General features: G+C 36.6%; 1 protein-coding gene and 1 long non-coding RNA gene across 7 annotated transcripts in view; one reads left to right on the top strand and one right to left on the bottom strand.

Annotated features, from left to right (window-relative positions):
- Positions 1-21,264, top strand: part of LOC105674554 (homeobox protein abdominal-A homolog) — a 39,078-nt gene extending 17,814 nt beyond the window's left edge. For 2 of the 4 annotated variants that reach the window (XM_012370981.2, XM_067354815.1), the window contains 2 exons: positions 8,940-9,685; positions 20,844-21,264. In XM_012370981.2, coding sequence (XP_012226404.1) covers positions 8,940-9,340 — 401 coding nt within the window. In that variant the 3' untranslated portion in view covers positions 9,341-9,685; positions 20,844-21,264. Of the gene's footprint in view, positions 1-8,939; positions 17,595-20,843 lie in introns of those variants that run through there. The other 2 variants (XM_012370973.2, XM_012370960.2) reach the window with 2 other exon arrangements.
- LOC105674660 (uncharacterized) overlaps positions 1-24,962 on the bottom strand; it is an 87,563-nt gene that overhangs the window by 58,271 nt on the left and 4,330 nt on the right. The gene's annotated exons all lie outside the window — the stretch shown is intronic.

Genomic DNA, 24,962 nt, shown 5'->3' on the forward strand with positions numbered 1-24,962 from the left:
CATTCTTTATTGTAAAATTAAAATTTAATCTCATTTTGTATCGGCCCCTGCCTTCCGGGTGAGATTACGCGTGTTTCGAGCCTGGCGCCTTGCCGACAGGTTTATTTTTAAGAGCTACTGTAGCCGAGTCTTAAAGATCCTTTGGTTAGCCGAATTAAGCATGTATATGGCGCGCAATAATGCATTAAGCACGCAGGACACGTTCACTTGGAATAATAAAAATTACTCGGTCAATCGTGATAAATTTTTAATACGCGGGTCATATAATTTTATTTGATAAATTTAGCTGCAATTTTAGATACGCTTTTATCAAGTGCGTGACGTTATGTGTATACGAAAAATGATTGCCGAGATTTCATCGGTGCACGGATAACTTATCGATTTTATAGAAGCTGTTGTGACGTTTACACCTCGTTCACGGGCATTCAATTATATTTACGTGCTATCTGCATGCTCGTATTGCACACGCGACAGTAGATATCATGCAAAATTTAGCACTTTCCATAATGTCACGATAGAAGTAATGTTTAATGACAAATTCCAGTATTATTTTCAATATTAACGTGTGATAAACTGGAAAATAAATACCAATATATTTTTACAAATTTATCGTAAAAAAGTTACATCACGTATTCCGTGAAATTTATACTTTTGATACTATCTCGTTCTCTATAAATTAGAGATAGACATTAAAGTTTAAACATTTCACGCTTTCAAGGGGCTTTTTGTGCCACGAATTTATCTGTATCTTTTTCGAATTCGCGAAGCATGCGAAGCTGTTTCTCCTTCCAAAGACATCTTCTATCGCGGAGTGCGGCGCAGCCATGCGTTCTGCACTCTTCTTATAAATTTTTCTTCCGACTTTACAATTTCGTGGGAGATTAGAGCTCTTATTGCCGTGGCGGCACAGTTGGCCGCCATGTAGGTACAACTCTGCACACGGTGAAAGGCACCGCCGCACCACACATCTGGGTACACTCGATCTTTAGGCGTCTAGGTATCCGTATACGGAGCACGAGCGCGCCGTGGCATGTATGTAGTGGTAGATACACGCCAGATAATGGAGGCACCCTTATGGATGGCGTTCGGGTTCCATCGGGAACAATGGAGCGAACTTCCCCCTCTCATCATCCATCCTTGTCGGAATCCTTTATTGCCGCCATGGTATATATATGAACGCCCATACTCCCATGCACATATATCTGCCTCCGCTCTTCCAAACGCTCCCCTCGGCGTACCTGTATGTTTCACACACAGACTCCAACTAACTGTCTAACCAATCAGGATTTAAGTCTATTGCTGGTCGTGACGGACGCTACGCGTGCGTGCGCACCTGTGTATCCTGTGTATCCTTGTAGCTTGCAGCCACGATGGTGCCGGTACCATCTTTGCGGCTCGCATCATTTTGTATGTACAAACGTCCACGTGCCTTCGGATTTGACAATTTGAGCGGTCACGTATTTCCTTTCGTACCGGCTTCTTAATAAAAGATCTTAATTCTTTTCAGGATTCTTAATAAAAGAATCTCGAAAAATTTGAGTAATAAACATTATTGATCAAGTATGCTTAACTTTCTGCGTTAAATATTTTACAGCACATTAAAATAGAATATTCTACAATGTCAACCGATTTATGATTTAATGTACGGCGATTAAGTTTGATGAATAATCAAATAATTAATGGAAATGAGGTCTCTTAGCCCCAGAGTTAATAAGCCATTTTGAAAGTTGTAAATTGAGGTTGCTAAATATATATGTACGCGTATATTGAGAAAGTTAGCCATGTGACTTCCTCGCAAATTACTCGTGGGGCTCGTACCGTCCTCCTTCGTGTGATAACCGGGGAAGCGATAAATCGTTTTCGCGGTGGTTAATGTCAGTGTCAGGTCGGCCACTATAGCCAGTAGTCGGAGCACGAGAATGCTCCAGTTTCTAAATCAGCGAGAATTCTTCAAATTGTTTCAGTAATGTCAACATTTATTTCTCCCTTGTATTAACATACGATGCGTGTTTTCATAAATAAAAAAATTTCTTTGTATAAGTTAGAGAAGCAATATAATCCATTTAATACACAACGAAATGTGTAAAACACATAATAAATATTTATTATGAGCTCTATATCGCACGTAGTATTCATGCATGTGTTTGATTTGACACATTATTTTTGTCGTTAGATAAAAGACACGTATCACACGACACAGAAAAATAAATACATAATGAATTGCAATGTATTATAAATTTAGAATGTCAGTTTGTAGTTATAAATAGAAGAGTAAGCAATGTTTAACGAAGCTATGACGAAATACAAGTCGTATGTTCGTGCTTCTTTTTTTAAACGTTGTATGTACAATTTCACATGGCTTGTATAGTTTTGAGTCATATCTATCATATTATTACCATAAAGCACATTGCACAATATGAATTAATATGCATATTTAAGAAGTATATTTGCTACTGCATAGATATCTCTCTTTTTGAAAGAAATTTATGTAAAGAATATATTAAGAAATTTAATATCATTGAAGTGTAACCACTAACGTGCGTCATAATCTGACGTAATAGGCAAAACAACGTAATGTTTCTAATTATGTTATCTTTTACTAGATATTTTCTAACTATAATAAACTAAAAAAATTATTAGCAGTGCGAATAAGAGTTTAAGAAAACTCACACCAGCGCAACGACATTTCGAGTAGAGAAGAAAACGATATTACAGAATTATATTTTAACATCTTATGATTTCTCTCTGCAATATCGCATCATATCATTTACATATATTTTTTAATGTGGAAAAGATATTTAATATATTGTAATATGTATATTACAGTAAAAATAAAAAAATGGGGATAGAAATTTTTATGAGAATTTTGTTTTTAGAAAAAAACAGATAAAAAAGTCAATACTTTAATTAATATTTATACTTAAATCTTTTTTTTTTTTTTTTTTTAAGTTTTTAATTCCTACTTCGTGTTATACGTAACATTAAGATATTATTTGTAACATTAAGATGTTTCTTTTCTTTGAAATTTGCATACATATGTATGTAGTTCTTATTGTTGGTCATTATACTGGCGTTAATACTGCTAACTCACTTCAATTAATTATGTGACAGATTTATCAGCAGCATATTATTACAAAAATACCGTTCGATAATATTCTTGAATCACGTGCCAATGTATGTAATTATCGCAGATATTAATTTTCAGTAATTTGCCGCACTTTAATTACACACAAAATGCATTTAAAAATTCACCATCCGTCACAATTAATTACATTATGGAAATTACTTATCGGTAACCTACTATTGCAAAAACGCGGTGTTCGATAAGACTGCGTAAAGATTTCAGGGTAGGGCCACGAGAAGTAGCAGTCACTTCAAGTGGACCGGACAGTCATTCATTCCAACCGAGACAAAATAGCTGGTAGAGACCGCTGTGCCGTAATAGCGCCAATAGGGCCAGGTCATCGTAAATCTAAAGAGACGATTAAATGTCAACCGCGCGCTTCGTGCGCGCCTTCATGCGATTTTGGTTCTTCTCGCCAAGTAGCGGCCGAAAACAATAATCCCGTTTTATTCCCACTTGCCTACTTTATTTGATTTTTATCTAAGAAAAATTAATGAAAAATCTTTTTATAAATTTTTCTACAAATATATTTCTACTCTAATTTGATCACAAAATTAAATTTATATTCCAGATTTCTTTCTTAGATTTGAAAAATAACAAAATGATAAGTGGGATAATTTGACGACGAAATTTATGGTACAGGAATAATATTCCCTAATGATCAAGTAATTTGGCTCTAAGGTTGATCAGCTTTAGGTAATCATCTAAATCTCTCGCTACGCTTCATTACGATGTACGATTGGCTACGAAGATCATCGTGTTTCAAGAAGAAAAGCAATGTTTCATCGATACACTCGACTAAGCAGCATCTTGGCAATTTGCACGGAATATATTTGGATTGTAAAATCGTCCAATTATAAATATCAAAGTTCTAATAATCTCATTCGCGTAATCTCATATATTTCACTTGAATTACTCTTAAATTAGAATAGATTTAATCGGAGGCCCCTTTCTTGTACCGCTTACAATAATTACCTGCAAACAGCAGCCACAGCGTAAAATTTACATAACACATTTCCCGCGGTATCGGATACGTACGGCCAACAAAAAAATCGGGAACACACAGCCTTTTCCAGCCGCGGCAGAAAAACTCTATATTATCGGTTACAGAATAGAAATTATAACGCAGTCCGCGGATTTCCCCCCCGCGTAACATTTTGCAAATGCTAACACGATTTCTCCCGCTCTCGTCCAGATTCCAGCCGTCGAATTTTTCACGCGACTTATGTCCTCGATAACTGCAACAACACCGCGGCGATAGTACATTTCACAGGTCTCACGCACTGAGCGCGCGTCCCAGGTAGAGTTTAATGAACGCCGGATAGAACAACAGCGCATCTATGTTTAGCGCGAAGCTGAATAATCGTTGAGCGGCCTTGAATTACGGTCGAACCGGATACCTGGCGACGATGCGAGATGCTGGGCAAGAAAAGTGTGAGGATTAGCCGTATAAATCGTGTCCAGAGTTGGAATCACGACAGAACGGACGGTGGAGTTATCGTGGGCATTTTTCCTCCTTGGAACTCTCCATCTTTCTTCTTCCTTTATATATCTCTTCTCTTCTCTCCTCCCCTCCCTCTCTCTCTCTCTCTCTCTCTCTCTCTCTCTCTCTTTCTCTCTCTATCTCCGCTGTTTCTTTCAGAGTCGCATTCCACCTCTATTCCCTCCTCTTCCCTTAGCATGCCCTCCTACCCGGTCGGTCCTCCAACTCTATCGTTGGCAGAGGCTGCTGTGACCCGAGACGGCGATCAAGCGAGTCGTGGGTCGTGGCTACGCCGTATCTCCTCTCGCGTCTCGCTTCTCTTCTCCCCCCCTCCCCCCCGCTGTTCCCCTTCATCTGGCAAACTGTCTACATTTTTCACCGGCTCGAGATTTTATTTGCCCGCAGTGCCGCGAAATTAAGCCGTTTTGAGATATTTATGAATGAATCGCTGAGGGGGCTCACGCATGGTCGCTCCGGCGGTCGGACAAGGAGAGTTAGGCCGTAGCGCGACATATCTAAACGCGAGGGTTCGCGATTTGCAGGTGCTGTCAAAGCCGGATGCCGCGTTGGCGGCGTCGCGACGCTGCCGCATCGCGAAATCTGTACAACGTCCCCTCGACCTCGCGTGCGGTATTTTTCGGCCGACGAACCGCTACGTGTTGTCATGCGACATTCACTAAACTTTTTCGCGTTCTTGCAATGGATATTCTAGAAGCCAGATAATCTCAGGGCACGGTTTATGTTACGGAATGTTGGAGCGTAATCTTAATCGAACCATTTGACATTTCGAAGCACATTCCAGCGGTGGTGCGTGGCACTATTAATAATCTACAAATCATCGTAAAGATCATAGATTTTCGCTCTCAACGCGCTCTCAATGCTTTAGTTAAAGACAGTGCACACTTTTCAAACTTGAAAATACCTCTGCATTTGCATAGCGGTGACAACATTGGTCGTGTTAATGAATTACTGCGTGCGAAGTAAAAGCATCTGGTAGCACCAAATAAATTATATCCTCAATAGATACCGTGTGAATAATAAAAGACAGATCGGGGACAAAACGCAGACAGATATAAATTTAAGATCTGATAAACATGTTTTATATTTACTTATATTTAATTTCTCTAGTAAAAGATTCAATGGAATATGAATATTTATTAGTCCTTTTTCTTAACACAAAATAAAGAAAATCTTTTCGAACAGCTGTGTGCAAAAAGTGGCATAAATAAAAATAATTTGATTAAATCGAGATACTTTGGCCGAGATTAGCGAGCATAGCCTGACAAACTTCCACAATATCCACGATTGTTCCCCAAGCCCCGAAGCTGCGTGCTAAAGCAGATATTAAACTTGGTATATGACCGTAATTAGACACAGGCCTGTGCCATCCATAAAGGCTACTTGCGCGTCCTATCGTGTCGCTCTTCGGTAGGGTCGCAATGGATCACCGGCAGTTGGATATAATTTATTTGCTTCTGAATCATTTACGGCAAAACGCTAATTAACACTTGGCAAGATTCTAGATAAGCGATATCTAGTTTACGCATCCTATTCATTAATTTGCATCCCTATTATTGTCCTGTGACTCGATTAGATAGAAAGTTGAATACAGTATCTCTTGTACTTTTATATAAAATAAATTACATTACTCAATCGTGTGCGATTTACAATTGCATTATTGTGAAATATTTTTTTATTCAACTTTGAAAATTCCGAACCAGCTTTGTCACGACTCGTATATAACTCGCGGCTTCACTTTGGCGGCTTTATGCCTGCCGAATAAATTTTGGCACACCGGCATTAGTTCTTTCGGTCGAAATTATTGATAATGCCCGCGCCAGCACTTCGCCGATGGGCTATATTTACGGCGAATGGAGTGGGCGCAATCAAGTTCACCCGTCTTCCACGACCAAGACGTGGAGAGCGAGCGGGGCTTCTCCTAGGGTCGGTTGGAGAGGATGCAACGGAGAGTTTTCTGGCTGCTAGGCTTGCTCCCGCGTGATATGCCGCCAGGAGGATGGAATGGTTTCCCCTCTGGTTGCCAAGGTAACCTATGTCCCACCCTTCGGGCTTCGGTAACCACCCCATGGCTGCAGCGGATGTACGTGTGCCAAACTGACGCACACGGCCACGGCTAAAAACCGTGTTGATTCGCACCAACACGAACGCGGCCGGCTCTCCACACGTACGCAAAAAGCGGAATTCGTGAGTGTGGTCGCTGATTCAGGTACACGCGTACACCGACGCGGGCTTGGACCGCACCGGCGAGAACGGCCATGCTGAATTCAATATCAGCATTCTCTGCATTCTCCAAGAGTTTTCTGCTCGGTTCGGAGCGATACGTATTTGATAGGTCATCCTGCATCGGGAATTGCGCACGTGCGTGTCATTCGTGCTCGCCCGATCGCTACGGCACGGCAATCGTTATGACAGAAGATAGAAAATACGGCGCCACTCGCTTAAATCTGTCATAGAAGCCTACTCCTTTGCCGTTCGCTAATCTCGATTCTTTAATATATTATTCTGCGAGGTATATAAGCGAATTAGGTTTACATTGCCCATAACTCGAGTGCATATTGCAACCTGCTAATCGGCCTCATGAATAACGAGAGATAAGCGCTATCTTCTAAAAAAATATCATTGCATTGTAAATTTATTTATTTATGGAAATAAATGTATAGAAAATGTCACAAGCATATGACATGTTTCTTTTCGATTAGACTAGATTCTTTAATGCCTAGAGAAATATTGTCATTTCCTTACAATTTTCTAGTTTTCGATGTGAAATATCTTTCTGATATATTGGTAAAATTTTGACAACACAGAAAAAGAAATCTATCTTGTGTGCGTGCGCGCGCGCGTGTGTGTGTGTGTGTATAAAATACAAAATAAATCTTTATCTGTGATTTGTTATCATCGATGCATCTCTAATTGACTATTAGAAGTACATTTTTTTTCTAACCAATATAATAATTAATTTTCTCACTTTTTCGCGTGTCGATACAATGCTCATACTCTCATAAAATAAGTGGAACGTGGAACGAAAAGTCTTGCTATCTTTTATTGGTCAGTAGCACACATTTGCTTCATCACGAGGCAATAATATGGCCACTCAGCGTCGGTCCGGGAATGATGGTATTATGGCTGTCCACTCTTTGCGCTAAGAAACCGGTTTCTTAGCGATCTTCAGAAGAGACGCGCCTTTCCCGTGGCGACAACTGAAAGTGAAGTTACCTTCGAATTGATTCCGAAAATATCTTGTTTGAAATTCAACAGTGCCGTTATTATATAGCATAAAGAGATCGTTTAAATGCAATTATCAAACTTAAATTTATTTGAATGGCATTAATAAATTATTATTCGATATGATGTTATTGTAAACGCATATCGATCCTCATAAGACAGAAATTGATGATGAAATATTATTTCTGCGGTTTACTTTCAAGTTCCATAATGCTCCAGATATAGATATGATAGATATATGATCACTGTAATATTTTTTATGGATATGCGAAATTTCGCATCGATTTTGTTTAATTATACTCGGTTAATGTTATCGTAGAAACTTTTTCCCGCAGATATATAACTTTCTATTGGGTAAATTTTTCTTACCTGTGCACGGCAGGTACTTCAATTTTATTTTGGCATTTAGATTCTTGCCTGAATAGCATAAAATGTAAGAAATGGCTTGTATTTATATTTCCTGGCGTTAAAGCGTAGAGTAAACAATTAACTTATAGGAAGGGTTTAACTTTTGTGTGAGAAACCTTTCTTAAAAGGTTTAAGAAAATTTAGGACTAACTTTCTAACTTTAGTCACTCTTTTTATCTTTTTTACTTTTAACCTTTTCAATAAAACTCGGGTTTTAAATATGGTTCTCTCTTGCTGAGAGGAAGAAAATCAGCAGATAGTCAATGATAGAATATGGAAAGCATATGACATCATTCATGGGAGTACGGAAAAGTATCTTTGATTAACAGAAAGTAACTGTGCCGCGATTAGCGAGATAGTTTTTCTGACTTTGCGACAAAGAGTTATCAAACACTTATGCGATATTTATGTCTTTCTTTACAGAAATATGGAATATATACATATATATATTATTGAATATAAATTGTACTTTTTATATCATATTTTCTATACTTTTTCATTTATGTTAATATTGAAATAAATATCTAATAAAATATATTTTAACAAATATTTGACACTGACGAAATTTTATAAAATTTACTAACTCATTGGCATATTTTCGTCTTGAAAAAAAAGAGTTATATTTGAAGGGCTTAGAGGCTCTCGAGAAATCTCAGAAATTAGATTTGTTAACATTTTCAGGTCCGAACGGTTGTCCAAGGCGCAGAGGCCGACAGACGTACACGCGGTTCCAAACATTGGAATTAGAAAAAGAGTTTCACTTTAACCATTACCTGACGCGACGACGACGAATAGAGATCGCGCACGCGCTCTGTCTGACGGAACGACAGATCAAGATTTGGTTTCAAAATCGACGAATGAAGCTGAAAAAGGAGTTGAGGGCGGTGAAAGAGATCAACGAGCAAGCCAGACGCGAGCGTGAGGAGCAAGACATGATGAAGAAACAGCAGGCGGAGAAACAGGCCAAGTTGCAGCAGGAGCAGCAGAACGCCGCTCTCCAGCATCAGCAACAACATCACGTAAGCGGCCTGGAAAAGACGCAAAGCGATCTTCTGAAGGCAGTCAGTAAGGTACCAACATAGGATACCTTACTGAGCCGACTCTCTTTCTTTTAAGGAAGACACAAGAGACTGGAGCGGCCTGGATGAAGACGCCGAAGCGAAGTAGTCGGTAAGGTGTTCGGCCACGTAGAAGATCCTGAGTTCACTTCCTCTCATCTTCGCACGCGACGAGACAGGTACGAAAAAAAAAACATGGAAACTGAGGCGAGGGTCTCCGCAATCTTCTTCGAGTCGGTGAGCCGATGGTTGCGCGAGCAGAGGACTTGGCAGCTGCGATCGTCGGTTTTGCATCGAGAGGGAGAAGATAGCGAGATCTGGGAGGCCTGGAAGATATACAGAGCGGTCTTCTCTGGACGGATAAGAAAGGTACGACGAATGCCTTGCTGAATCGGTTCTCTCTTTTGTTTTTTTAAGCAAAAAAAGGTAAAAAGTAATGTAGCTCTTACGATGTAGACAAAAAAATCTCGAGGCATAGAGAATGAACGCACCCCACCCCAACTACGTACTTACTTGGTTGACCCCCGAAAGGCGACACGCGAACGTTCGCACGGGGGCTCAGCCTGTGACTGATTCCTAGAACGTATAATGTATATTGTTAATCGGGTGCTACACAATGAGCCATCGCGATTATCAAGCGATGAACGCATGAATTGGCGCGATACTGCCATGGAGAGCCAATAATTACGTCGAGGCGGTGAGTAGACTAATTAAACGGATCGAAACTGAAAGATTAATGGTCGTATAACCAACCGAATAATGAACGATGACATTACGATTAATTGATCGAGCCTTGAGGGAAGAGAAGGTAGACGAATCAAATTGTACAAGCGAACCGGCGTTCAGTTGCAAGACGATGAAGAAATCAGGGGAGCAAATTAAGGATTTAGCTAATCTTCAATTCATCGCTTACATCGTGAACGTGTGAATTTTGAAGATTTAGCTATATTCTCTCTGTTGTAACATGCATCGTCATTTCGAAGGAAGAAATCCAACGAGACTGTTCAAAAAAACAGAGTCGTTATTTCCGACGCTGAAACGTTCCGCTTCCTTCGTACGACTAGAGAAAATTAGAAAAGGCATAAAATTCGCGATGTCCTCGTTGCGGATTTAGGGTATCTTCAATACCCAATTTGAATACCGGATTAATTGTAAATAACCGATATACACGGCGTTTCCCCCTTTCCGTTTTTCTTCATAAAAGAAATTCAGTATTTGTGGACATTCGCTTTTCAAGTGTGTTAATCAAAAATTTCAATGTTATCAAAGTCGACTGTGTTGAAATTTCTATCACTATAAAATAGTGATCAAGTGGCTAATGATTGATATATTTTCTTTACAAGAAATTATTCGAAATTTTTTGTAAAGCATGATATAAATTTCGTAATAGAAATTTTTTGTAAAGCATAATATAAATTTTGTAATAGAAATTTTTTGTAATATAAGTTTTATATTTAATAAGATTTTTTAAATAAAATGTTCAATGATTACAATGATACAAGAAAGTACGTGATCGGAATTTCTTATAGAACATTTAAATCATTGAACATTTAATTTAGAAAATTTTATTAAATATGAAATTTATTTAAAAAATGAGTGTAATTCCCATAACTGTTTTGTTTAAAATAATCTTTTTTACATGTTTAATTTTGTATGAAAAGGTACTGTTTATACTTTTTAGCTACTGTTTATACTATTTACTTTCGACGTATTATTTTAGCCAAATCATAAAAAACGAGATTTTTGTTTAAAATTTGTTAAAAAAACAATAAATTATTTTGCATTTTACACAGCAAAAATTTATTTTTTTACCAACGTGAATAAAAGTAGTATCCTATCATGAGCAATAAAATATCGTTGCATTCGCGAATTTCACACAATTTAAGAAATGTGAATGTCGCAATGATATCCATGCACTAAAGAACGAGGTAACGCACCATGAGCGAACAACGGATCAGGAATGTATTCTATTGTGTGTTTTTTCTAGACGTGATACTGATGGTAATTAACTGTACAATACATTCATCAACCGAACCTTGCCAAGATTCCAACGAAGAATAATTATCTCGATTATCCTGCCGTGTTAATAAACAAAAGTACACATTTACACATGTACATCTAGGCAATACATACACTTTCTATTTCTATAATGTATTCATCATTATAAAAAAAATTAATTATTGATGTAAATTTTGTGTGAAATATTCTAAATTTCTAACATAATTCGTAACATACTTTCTAACATATTCATAACATTATGTTTTCTTGACTGTTTGGTTACAATTCATTCACAGTTTTCAATTATCTTCCTCAACGTTTCATTGAAAATAACGACACACTTGTAAGTATAAAATTTCGTGAAAATAAGCGCAAAAAAACCAGCGCAAAGAGAGGTAAGCTACACATGGACACATGGACACATGGACACGGCGTACGTACATACGTACGAAACACACAAGCCACATCACCGGATGAGTATCTCGCTCTTAGTACATTAAATACGTAATTTGGTGTCAGGGTAGACCTTTCCATAGATATAGAACCCGTTGTTGGTATTACTTACTTAGAGTTCGTAAAAAAAAGGAAAAGGTAAATGAAAGAAATAACCGAGATATATAAATTATTACCTAATTATTTTTTTCTCCTCCGTGTTAGCGCGATCAATGCATAGATCTTGAGCCTTTATCAGAGAAATCTCGATTAAATTTTATCTGAAGCGCATATATCGTTATTCTTAATTTAATAACTATAAAATCGACAGAAGATAAATATATTGCTGTTTAATGCGTAATGTATTAATCATCCATCGATTTTATAATTATTATAGAAAAGAATAGAGGAATATATTACATTTATCATTCATTAAAGAGATAATATTTTGCAAAATGTAAAGAGATACTGATGTGAAATAAAAATATACGTAACGCGGCAGAATGAGAATTACACCTGTTTCGATTAACGTCAAGATCTATTGCATGGATTGTCTAGTAACTATAATGACGTAAAATCATATTGTACACAATACCATATTATATATTAAAAGTAATAAGTATATTATATATTATATATATATGAACAAAAGAAAAATCTGTTGTGTCGTGCACTGAGGCAGAATTTTTGCCGGCGCGGTAAGAAGATTTTAGGATACGTTTTAAACAAGTACGTAAATTGAGGGGAAAAAGATACCTTGTTAATTTAACTGAGTGAAAGAAGCATAATGAACGGCAGCTCCAAATAGACGTCCGTAATCAAAGCAAGAAGAAAAAAAAGAAGCACGTTTAAACAAATGAAAGGAAGAAAACGTATTCGTATTAGTACTTTACCGCTAATTACCTAAACTAAAAATAATACTATAAATAATATTCCCATACGTAATGTAACGAGTAAGCTGCGCATGTGAGTCCACACACGATATACTCACGTAAATATCTTCTCACATAGCGAAGTACCTACCTACATACCGTAATCGTAATAATGTTTTAACAATGTAATGTGCAAAATGAAAAGGAATGAAGTAGAACATAATATATGCGTGTGTAAGGTTAAACAATTTTGCAGAAATTAGGTTTGAATAAGGAAACGAGAGCACTCGCAGAAATATGGTCGCATTAACACAAGGTCCAGAAGCGCTTGGAAAAACTGATATATTTGTGGAGTTATCATTTTAAATTGCATTATCTCCAATTAGAAAGTTATAGCCAAGTTTAAGGCGCTGTAATGACACATAATACCGATCACATATGATTACATTGGCAGTAAATACTCATAATGACTGTAGAAATTTATGCAGAGCATCAACACCGCGACGTGATACATTTCGGAGTTATTAAAATTAACATTGACAACTAATATTACTAATTAAATTTCTTTAATTCTAAAAGTATATTTCGAAATGTTTCAACTGTTTCATTTATTAAATTTTTATGAATCTACGAGATTTCTATGCAAGATCTCACATTGTATACATATGATTATTAAATTTGTTGCTTTCAAAAAAGATGCTCGCAAGTATAGAAAAACACGCGTGCACATTCTTCAGCAAAATTCAAGATCTAAATATTGTCAATTTTCATATATATGGCTAAAAATATATCTACTATTGCTCATTATGTGTTGGACCATGTTTTATGCTTGTGCTCGGCCTACGCATATAGATATACAAAAAACATTATGGGACAACACAACATAGTCGTATATCGGTTCCACTCCACGTAATCTGTTATCGTGTTAAGAGTACACAACGTAATTATTGTATATTTCGTGGCCGTAGCCCAAGGATCTTTCGGTTATTTTGTCGGAATGTCGAAGAAAAAGTATGATCGCGCTTGAATCTACTCCGGCTCATTGTATACGGAACAAAAATGAAAGAATATCGTGGAATCGAAAAATGAGAGGAACGCTCGTGACGCGATTAGCCCCGAAAATCGGTGTATCTATTTGTAGAAAAGCTTTATAGAAACATGACACACTCTATTTACGAACTATTATAATATTATTATTATCATTATCATCATCATCATTATTTTATTATTATTATTTTGTTTTAGAAATTTGCTCGCGTCAAATGTGCTCTGTAGTTTCCGAATCTACAGGAGCTGCAGGGCATGCGACATTATCCTTATTATTATTATATTATTATTAAAATTGTGAGTTATATTATATCATTATTATTGCTTAGTTATGTTTTGATGTTACAACTACAGACACCGTTAATTATTAAGTGACGCGGCAGCAGCAAGTACTGCGACGATGGCGGCGCCGATACGTCCGACAAATTAGAGATATACGTAATGCGTAATAATAATTAATTATTATTAAACTTAGTCCGAGAAGGTTTGTACAGTACGAGGCGGTGTGAGATTTATGGCGGCCGTGTTAGTTTCTACTTACGATACATTAAGTCTTAACTAGCGAGGCGGCGTATGGGAAATAAAGCGGATGGCATCGACGTACGCGCCGGTTTTTGCGCGCATACGTCAGACGTCGACCAGTGTTGGACTTGAGAAACGGATCGATGATGCGTGACCGCGCTATTTTGTTTAAGGAAAGATTTCAGCAAATTCGTTCGAGCTGTTAATCAATTATCTATATTTAGATCACATCGTTGATCGAGAAATTTTTAAGGGCGCTTTACAATCGCTCGTTTTATATTTTTACAACGGGTATACGAATAACTTAAAAAAAAAAAACAAAACAAACGATCGACTTTTTTGGAAATTGGCGAAACCAATTGGAGAAACACACTGAAAGTATACTATTACAAATTTAATTCGCGATTTCTTATCCGAATCACGCGAACAGAGTCCGCATCCGATGTATCCCGATCAATGAGACCGGTCCCTTCTCGAATCTTTCGCATGGGTCGGAAGAACGTAGAGATATAAGGCGGAAACTTTAGACTAAAAATTATGCGGGCGCCGTCCACATATGAAGCTTTCTCTCGGCTTATCTCTTAAGCTAGCTGCAGCAACTCTATATGGTTATAGAATATTATTCCAAATAACTGACGTAATCATATCATATAACGTTCATAACGCTTCCTCATCCTTTCCCTCTTTCCCTTATTCCTTCGATCTGACCCCTTCTCTTTCCCTCTTCCTCTTCCCTTCCGCTTTTACCTCCGTCATTTACTCGCTCTAATCTTACGATTATCGTAGATGTACTATATCGAATTGATAGTACCGATTAGGTATAGTTACTGAAAAGTTAAAAAAAAAAGGAAAACACACAATATGTTAGTAGTACAACATTGCCCGACTTGCCAAACTCGCGTCTTTCTTGAATTTGCGTGGCCGATTTTTCGACGTTGAAGCAAAAATATTTATTGAACAAATCCTCTCCAAAATCCCTAGCCCCAATCCCCGCGCGAGGACTTCTCTTATCCGAATTAAAAAGTATAAAACAAACACTAGAGTGTGTGGCTCAAGCATTGATTTAACAACATAATAACATTTAATGTGCGCGTATGAGTAGCAGGAGTGATTCAGTTTGAGGATAAAAAGGATTGCATGTGCGTTCGAGAATAATGAATAGAATAGTGAGAGAGAAAGAGAGAGAGCGAGAGGGAGGGAGAGAAAGTGGGAGAAAGAAACGGACGGAAAGGCAGAGAACGAGAGAAAGAGAGGGAGAGAAAGATAGAGAAAGAGAGAGACTGAGAGCGTGAGATAATATTTAGTGTAAATCGTGCGCGCGTTGTATTATTTGTGAGTTAAAAAAGTGAATCTATTGGCACAATTAAAATTATATCAATTATTTTTTCGCGATAAGGTTTAAAGAAGAAAACGAAAGATGATATTTATGAAATGAGTTGCCCCGAATCCGTTTGGCGGAACGTAGGATTGAGGTGAGAAAAAAATTGTTTGTTATATTTTCTTTATCTATAGATGTCATTGTTTATTTATGAACTGTTTATTTTACGTATTTTTTTTTCGTATATTTGTTTTTTGTTAATGTGGAAAGAGAGGTACTGGCGAATTTTTTTTATAATAGTGTAATGTGAATATCGCTTATTGTCTCAATTGTTTCGACGCGTATTTTTTTATATAGATATATTATATAGATTTTTAATATCCTGTACTCGAAGACGATGATACTGTTGCGTACCACAATTTCTAAACTTGATAGGCACGAATTTTTATGTTTTTGTTTAAATATATCTTGCGGATATCGAAAAAAGAAACTAATTCTAGTCTTCTTGCTCGGCAAAAGGACGCTCTGATGATCGGTACGGAACAATCTCGTTGTCTTTTGCACAACTGGTTGTATTATACTTATTGCATTTGTCTGTTCGATCTGTGCACTAGTGAATCGTGTGTCCGGTTAGCGTGAACACAAATCTGGGCACTTGAAGTTGGAATCGTCTTGTGAGCATTCCCAAATTATGCAAAAATTAACTGTTGAACAGATTGGCATTTGGGATCCGAATAACTCCAAACGATGTTGAACATATTTAAAATGTTTCTGTTCGTTTGCAAGAATATGTTGATTGTCTTTATTGTTGTTTTTGGTAGTTGTTCGCCGTGAGAGATTGCTCACAACTGATTCTGTAAAGTGATAAGCTAATCAGTTTTATATACACTTTAAGAGTTACTTTTGTTGGCAGCTGTCTTTTGTTTTACGCGTACTCCGTGTTTCGAATTTTTTTCATAATTTATGACAGCTCATCCCACGCCTTTTACTCGACACATACAATAGTTTCCTTTGTCCTTGTCCATGCAAAGTGTGACAAATCAGTCTCAGTTGGAGAAATCCGATTTGCTCTTTATTGTCTGATTGGCAAAGGATTCTTTTCTTTTTTGTCGAACAATGTTTGTAAAAAATTTACTACGTAACGTCACGATAAGTTTTATTATCTTCGTGTCGCCGAATATATTGAAGAAAAATTTTTCTGAAGTTGTTAATGGGTTCAAGAGTTATATTTAACGGATACTTGTTCTGCTCCGATTGTTTAATTGAATGTTATTTATTGAAAATTAGAGCGACGTTGTACTTTGTACGTACAACAGACGCGACAAGCCGGGCGCCGTGCACATTTTTATCTATATGCCAGTCGGAGGACAATCGGATTATAAGAATATCTTCTTTTGAGATTTTGCAATGATTCCTTTGCTCAAACCCGTAGCCTGTTTATAATTACAATTTCTGTTTAATTCTTTTATGATACTTACGCAATACGTAGTGAAATTGCGAAAACTGTATGTTAGAAAGTATAATTTTTAATTTTAATTTAACTCTCTTGCTTAAACCCTCGCATACATGCTGAAATGATGGAAGTGCAGAACTTAGTCTTAATCTTTACTTTTCTGTGTCTATCGGATGAATGGAAAACCATACATTATACTTCAGCAATTCTCGATGTAAATACTAAACACCACGTAACGTTAACATCGCCCAGTGAGTGAAGAGCCGCAGGCGAAATGTTTAATTAAGATGAATGAATCCGCGGGTCTTTAAAATGTATCGATGATACCCAATTAACGTAATACTGTAATGATAAGGGAGCGTAGCTGTCCTTCAATACCTACCTACCACGTTAAGTAATAAGAGTAACGGAATAATGGAGTCTCATGTCTACTGACTATTAATGATTAGTATTATACTGTATGACGAAAACTGATGGCAAGAGTGACGACGATGATGATAACGATGATGATGGCGAACGAGGTGGTAATTCATTGACAATGAATGTAAATGTATCCATTTTCAAAACTTGATGTAGAATTATATTCATAAGCTATATCTATGATATACAAACGAAATAAAAACATATAGTAAATTACGGATGTCTGTTTCATTCCCTACTGCGGAAACCCTTTGTCGTTTCCTTTGTTAAGTTTTCTTTCGTAAATAATTACAAGGGAGAGTGGGATCAACTTATTTACTGAACTAACTCCCCTCACTTTAAACGCGAGATTGTGCATTTTGATGGCAAGTTTCGGAGCATGAAAGCGTTGTATTCTACCGGCAAGGTTTTTTCCTATCTACTTCTCGATTTCCACCCTTGCGTCTCGTCGAATTTTCGCCACTTTTACGCTCGCAAGGGCAGAACATTGAAATGGAGGCATCGAGTGGTCGCGTATGGCTGCGGATATTCGGAAATAACCGTATCGGTTTATGCGTCACGGTCCCCTAGGCTCTCTTCCTATTTGCCGATCACCCATTTCTCTTGCAATCCGCTTGTATTTGGTGTATCGCATCATTTTGCTTTGTATCATGCACATTTCGTTTGGAAAATGATTGTTTTTATATTCCGATATGCTATTCCAAAATAAAAGGGCAGTCACAAATAGTAGAATATTGGAAGTAACGTGACATAAGTTTACAGAATGTTCGTGAAAAAGATGTGAAAGAAGGAAAATGTATTACATTTGAAAATAACACGTTATATCTTTTGAAAATGTCGTAATGTACATTTGAATTTATATTAACATATATATTTTGAATATTTTTGTGTGATAAATTTATGTTAAATCTTGAGCCAACTTTTTACAAATAATAATGCATTATCATGCTTAATATTTAATTTTTAAGTTTTATCGTAATAAAAAAAGAAAAAGATGCGAAAAAAAATAATTCCATATTCATTCCAATTCATAGATGTTCTTCATTTCTTTTGCTTTGAATGTTCTTAACAGACAGATGCATGTCTTTTTATTAACTTTTTCCTAATTTTTATCTTATGTATTGTTAATTTTTTACTCTACATATGCTTCATTTTACACGAGTTCAAAGAGGTATGGCAAGTATTTCCGTTAATGTATAAACCAGTTGTTCACAGCACGATATTCCCCTAATGTTACGTAGAATCGCTGATCCGCTTTATAGAATCTTATTCTCCATGGTAGGCGGAGAGAGCTAGAATCCGGTATTGTCTGATTGACGAATGAAATAGATCCCGTGGTGAAACTTGTCTCGGTCTCTTTGTCCTTGCCCGGTGTTTCCGGAGGGTCCAGGACGTTCCCGCGCGGTGTGCCATTGGCACTCCGCGAGGCCTCGTACAAACGGCGCGTATAGAATATTAATTCGCGGGGTTAAGGTTACCAACGACGCTGGTACGACGACACGTATATACGGACGGCCATGTATATCCGCACGTCGCGCACATATATCCATGTCGCTTCGAATGTATGTCTTTTCTCCGCCACACCGTCCTCCATCCCGTTTTTCTGCCCTTACTTATTGGTTTCGTTGGCCCCTGACGCGCGCTGGGGAGGTAGAAAAGTGGCAAGGAACCCGTACGAGATCCAAAGGATGCTGCCTACGCGAGGAAGAAACGGGCAAAGGGCGACGTCCCACGGGAACTTTAACTGAAACGAATAAATGGATGGAGGCGCGGAAGCGGTGACCCTCTCATCTGAACACAACGACGCCGTTGTTCTCTGTAGATCAGAACTAAGTATCGCAGAGGCATGCCCTTAACGGCGCGCTCTGCGTCTCTCATGCGCGATACGATTTGGTATAAAAATCAGGCGAGACTCTTAAGAGGAATAACGTGTGGCAGTTATTTTCTGAGAAATGCTATCTTTCAGAAACCGAAGCGATGCTAAATAAATGTATCAGCTATCTAAGATTTTTCTATCAGTTATTCTTCTGAAATTTTTTAATTTGTTATTTATTTTATAAAATAATTAAATTGTTAAAAAAAGCGCGGGGATAGAACGTTTACAGGTGACGAAGTCAGCCAGCAACGTTAAAATGTCGCGGTTGATGAAAACAACAAGAAACATGTACCCTGTTCCTCACATCTCGGTCGTTATACGCCACTAACTTTATTGTCCCAGTCTCGGACCACAGTCTCACGGTCTCTTATCTCCCCGTGCTTGTAACATTACAACCGCTATACTTTCCGAGTCTTGCAGAAAGACGTCGGTGTGGGCCGTTGCAAGGGTCACAGAGGCATCAGCCTCTTCTGTGTTACGTGCAAGTAGCAGTACCTTCTGCGAATTGTTTCTTTATCGTTCTAGATTCCAACAGTTTCCAGTTCTATCACCACGGAATTCTTAATGAATATTTGTCACAAAGTGGCGAGTTAATGAAAATGCTTTTATCACATATCATTTAAATTGTATTTTTTTTTGTAATGTTATGAATTTTAATATTTTATATATAATTTCATATCATACTTTAATCTTTTTTAAGAAAGATCTGTCTTATGTTGACATATAAAAGTTGTAGTATGCTCAGTAAGCAAAATGTTAGCAAGATTGAAATTTGATCTGCCAACATTTGGCTATCTGCGTAATAAACTGTTGATGAAATTTTTTCTTGTTTTACTACCTGAAATTTTCTTGAACTTTCTCTGATATATAAAGACATTTCAAAAGAAATTAATTAATCATCCATTTTATATTGCATCAGCTCGCTATAACTTTGTTATTTTAATTTAAAAAATAAATGTAATGTTGATGATTAAATATATTGATTGTACAAATAATATATCATTTTTGTGAGAAAAGTCGAACATGATATATGTGATAAATGTTTGAAAAATTATTCAAACGATAGAGAGGAGATATAATCCACTTCAAAAGCTCCATAAATGGAACACGTCGTCGGGTTCTTATCGGCTGTTTCATTCCGCACCCGTACTTTTAGCTCGAGCTAATTGAGATCATATCTCTTTGCTCTTTATGACGCTTCGCTCTTCCCGCAACAATGCACCGGTGTTAGAAATTACTCGCGAACATTTGTTTATCCGATTGAAGAATTTTAATATTTTCTGCACTAAAATTGAAAACTTACATAACCCATGCCTAACTTTTATATAAAAATTTTATTATAAATTACGAATGTGCAATAAATTATAGCACTCATATTCTCTGAAATTATTGTTATTGTTCTTTATAAAAAATGTCAGTATAAATCAAAGAAACTCACTGTATAAACTATGTAAAACGTTATACCATAATATCTAATTCTGATGAAAATTTATAATCGTAATTATTAAGAACAACACAAATTTGAAAATTATGGTTTTACTATGTGACAAATGGTTTGAAAAAGTATGGTTGTATCGTTTTTGTTCCAGTGTCGTCACTAGGACAGTCGTAAAAATTCCATGTTCAAAAAGGATACTAAGTTGAATGAAAGTCAACCTTTTTAGTCTGCGCAGGACACTTTTTCATCAAACAGGCAAAACAGCGAGGATACTCTGTGACCAATAGCAAGAGTTCTTGCCTGATCAACAGAAGCCTTCTACAAAATAGAAACTTTCTTCTATCTCAGTTTCCTCTTTCGGGTCGTCTCCTCGCGTATAGTTTTTTTTCGAAATAATTTATAATCTGAGTTATTAAATCTGTCAGTTTTAGTGTTTTATGATCTTGTCATTGATATTGATTTAGAATTGATATTTAGAAACGGTACATGTTTTCAAATTATTATTGATGTGAAGTGACGTGTTCTAAATCATATGTAAAACGGAAAATAAAATTAACATCAGTTTTAATAAATCTTTTAGTTTAAGCATAATTTTTATAAGTGTGTTAATTTAGGTGAGTATAAAATTTATATATTTTATGCAATAAAAGTGTTAGTGCAATTCAAAACAAAATATACATTACATTGTGCTGAGAAAATTCCATTTCAAATAAACATGCTTCTTAAAAATGTAACTAAATTTTTTTAATTTAAGCACTGAACGTTTTATAATTCTAGATATTATAGTAAATGCATAATTATAAATAGTATAGCAAATAATTATTTAATAAAATTTGCCGTGGGAAAGTAAAAAGATTGCAGAATAATTTAAATGGAAAATTTATGCACAATGATAATTTGTATACTATTGTTAAAAATATAGCATTACTAAAATTTATAATTCTGTTAAATCTTAGCAAAGAGAATATTATGCAATAGTTCTAAAAAAAATCACTATTTTAGCATAGATAATACGAGTCGCAAACGGTAAAAAAAGAAACGTACGTTCAAGGTATAAAATTTGTACTTCAGCACGATCAGCGCAATCAGCGAAACAGCAGATAGTGAAATACAGATAACTTTCTATGCGACATTTCACACATTACTGCATGAAGGCATCGGACAATTTCGAAAATATCGACCGTAAGGTTGTCGTTATCGTAGTCAACAATTTAGTCGACACGTGCTCATTACCTCAGTATTTTTTCGTGCAATTTTCTTGCACTTCGTCTGGTTCTTACGCCCGAACCAATGCAGGGAGATGGAAAGCTCAGATTGTCTTTAACGACTACCTTGCCGCGTGTGTGCGCGGCCGCATGCGTGCGTTGCATGTGCGGCACTCGCAAATTCTTCGCCGCTTTCCACATAATTGGTCGGCTCGGCCGAGTAAATTGCTGGCGTGCACACTAGAAGGGACACGTTTCGAGGGACGAACACTGCCTACGCCGTTCTTATCCGCAAATAAATCGTGCTAGTTTTTGTAACTGACGCAAAATATTGCCGAGACGATGACCGATTTTGTGCGCCTACAGTTTCGAGAAAGTGGATGCATTCGTCGGAAACGTAGATATTAATAAATCATTCTACTATTTGAGACTGCCCGCGATAAAATCTCTAGCGTCCATGCCGTATCACGGTCCCATCGGATATAAAGCAGAGACAACGGAAAAAATGTAATTTAAATATTTAAATTTAGTGTATATTTAATTCAGGAATGTTTCTGAACTGACTTGGGTCTATATTGAATGGAATCTTAAATGTAACTCTGTAAGGACAACTCAGATATCATTGTGTACATATACACCCTCATTAATATTAATCGGATTGATAATTTTGCAATTTACTTAGAAAAGAGACGACGAAAAAAAAATTGTTACAGATAAAAGACGAATGCTTCTAGATATGAATAAAGTATCATTCAATTTGCTTATCTATAAAGATGCTGCAAATATAATTTCGCATGTTCGAAAAGTTATTTATAATACAAGACTATTTATTACTGAAAACTCGTTCGTATTTAGTCAGTATCGTAGCAATTAGTGAAAGTGCGTGAGACGTTTTAATTAGAAAATCCATTGACCATATTACGAAAGCAAATGCAGGTGGAAGTGGTTATCAACGGAATTAGCCTTTTTCGGTCTCTGTGTATCAGAGCATAGAGCCATACGAATAAAACGACACAAACGCTATTAAGTAATGTACTGCCGGAATTCTATTTACTTCTCGAACGTTAAAGACGTCTTTATATTGAATGCGCTATAGGGCCTATAAAAAGAATAAAACGTACGAGCTATATAAACCCAATCGAATGATTCACGTTCCATAAACATTTATTGCCTGTATTAATCGATCGAGTTATATGATTGTTTATGTATGTCGCGGCTGATATTCTTGTACACACATCCGCAGATGCATAAAACATATTCATTTGTCACGTATGTTAAAGTATTCAATGTAGCGATTTATATGAATTCCACGAATTATCATCATATCAATGATCTTGTATTTCAGAGATGAATTTGCAAAAAAGAGCATTTAACTTTCGCACAACTGCTCGTTCGATTATACAATAAATGCTAGTATAATCGTAGAAAGAAATGCGCGGTATCTTGATGTACCTACTCACGAATACATAATATGGTTTATGTCCATAATCAACGTTTCATAATGGCACTTAAGCATCCACTTGTTGATACCATTTATGGCCATTGTATGATGTTACACGTGTAAAACGGTCGCACCGACGCCGTACTAGCACGCACGAGTAACTATGTTAACGTTAATATCGTATATGCACGCACGCGGATTTAAAATTGCAAACACGTTCTTACACCCGCTCAAAATTATTTTGTCGTTTCCCGACTGGACTGCCCGCGCAAAAATAATTAAAATCAAAGTACACTTCTTGACAATGGATTCTCACATCTCGTTTGTCGGTTTTAATCGTCAAAATTAATAATGTTAAATAATTCTAAAATGAGTCGAAAGTTTCTACATTTTTTCTTCTTGAAAATATATTAAAGAATAAGTTTAACAGTTTCAAAAAAGGAAACTAAATATCAATATTAATGTATCTCATTGTATTTTAATTGCGCCATTCATTATTCACGAAGCAAATTTACTCTGACTTGTTAGCACATGACCAGAATTATTTAATTATACTATTAATGTTTGAGTAATTTCATTTAATCAATTACATTGTTGTCTTTTTCATGTATCTTTTATCACATCTAAGGAATAACGTTGCATTTTAAATAATATACGGTTCGAACTGATATACCGATTCTAATTTTTACATACTGACGTGAGCGTCGTTATCTCTGTTTATAAATGTCCAAATTGAATATGTATGAATATGTATTTATAAAAGTGATTTTGTACGGCAGCTTTGTGTGACTCAATCACTGCATTATTTTATATTTGAACCTACACACATGTCGGAAGTCTTATTTATCTGTCGGTTATAATTTATATAAATGCATAACTAATGTCAGTATGACATAGACGTTGTATTAAGAATCATCGGATAATCCACGCGTTAAATCATGCTAATTTGGGAAACATGCAAGAGTACTCCTTTTCTGTAAAAGCAAATTCCGGAGAAATATCGCATGCGTAGTAACACATAAATATGTCGCGTGCTATGAAAAACAACTATTGCGCGGATTTGTCACCTCGCTATGCACAGACTGAATTAAAATACAACTCAAAACGCCTGACATATCTTACCGTTTATAAAATCTCATAAATAACGAATGCAGAGCGTAATAAAATATTGAAATATCTTGCTGCCTATATTATACGTTTTTTACACGTTGTAACACCAATAGTCATTAACAGCTGTCGATGAATGATAGTATTTGGTATACGCATTGAAAAATACAGAACAGAGTAGCTCAGATATGTGGCATTTGGCGTGCAAATACGTACGTACGCTCGCACCATCTAGATTCAGGCGAACGCCGAGCAGCGATGGCGTATTGATCTTTTTAGTGACATAGCGTCTCCACAGACACAATCCAGCCCCCTCCCACTACTCCCCTTGACGCAGACTAAAGGTCTATATTTCCTTCGGGACAAATATGTTTCACTATTCCTATAAACACAATTTGCCAGGAATATCGTGCTGCGAATATATGTATAAATGCACAATGTCGAAAGGGAGGAAGGTTAAAATGTCGGTAGACCCGATGTTCTGTTGTTGGAAGTAAGCGCAACAAATGTTGCCAAG

The sequence above is a fragment of the Linepithema humile genome, chromosome 5 (genome assembly GCF_040581485.1).
Source record: "Linepithema humile isolate Giens D197 chromosome 5, Lhum_UNIL_v1.0, whole genome shotgun sequence".
Taxonomy (NCBI): Eukaryota; Metazoa; Arthropoda; class Insecta; order Hymenoptera; family Formicidae; genus Linepithema; species Linepithema humile.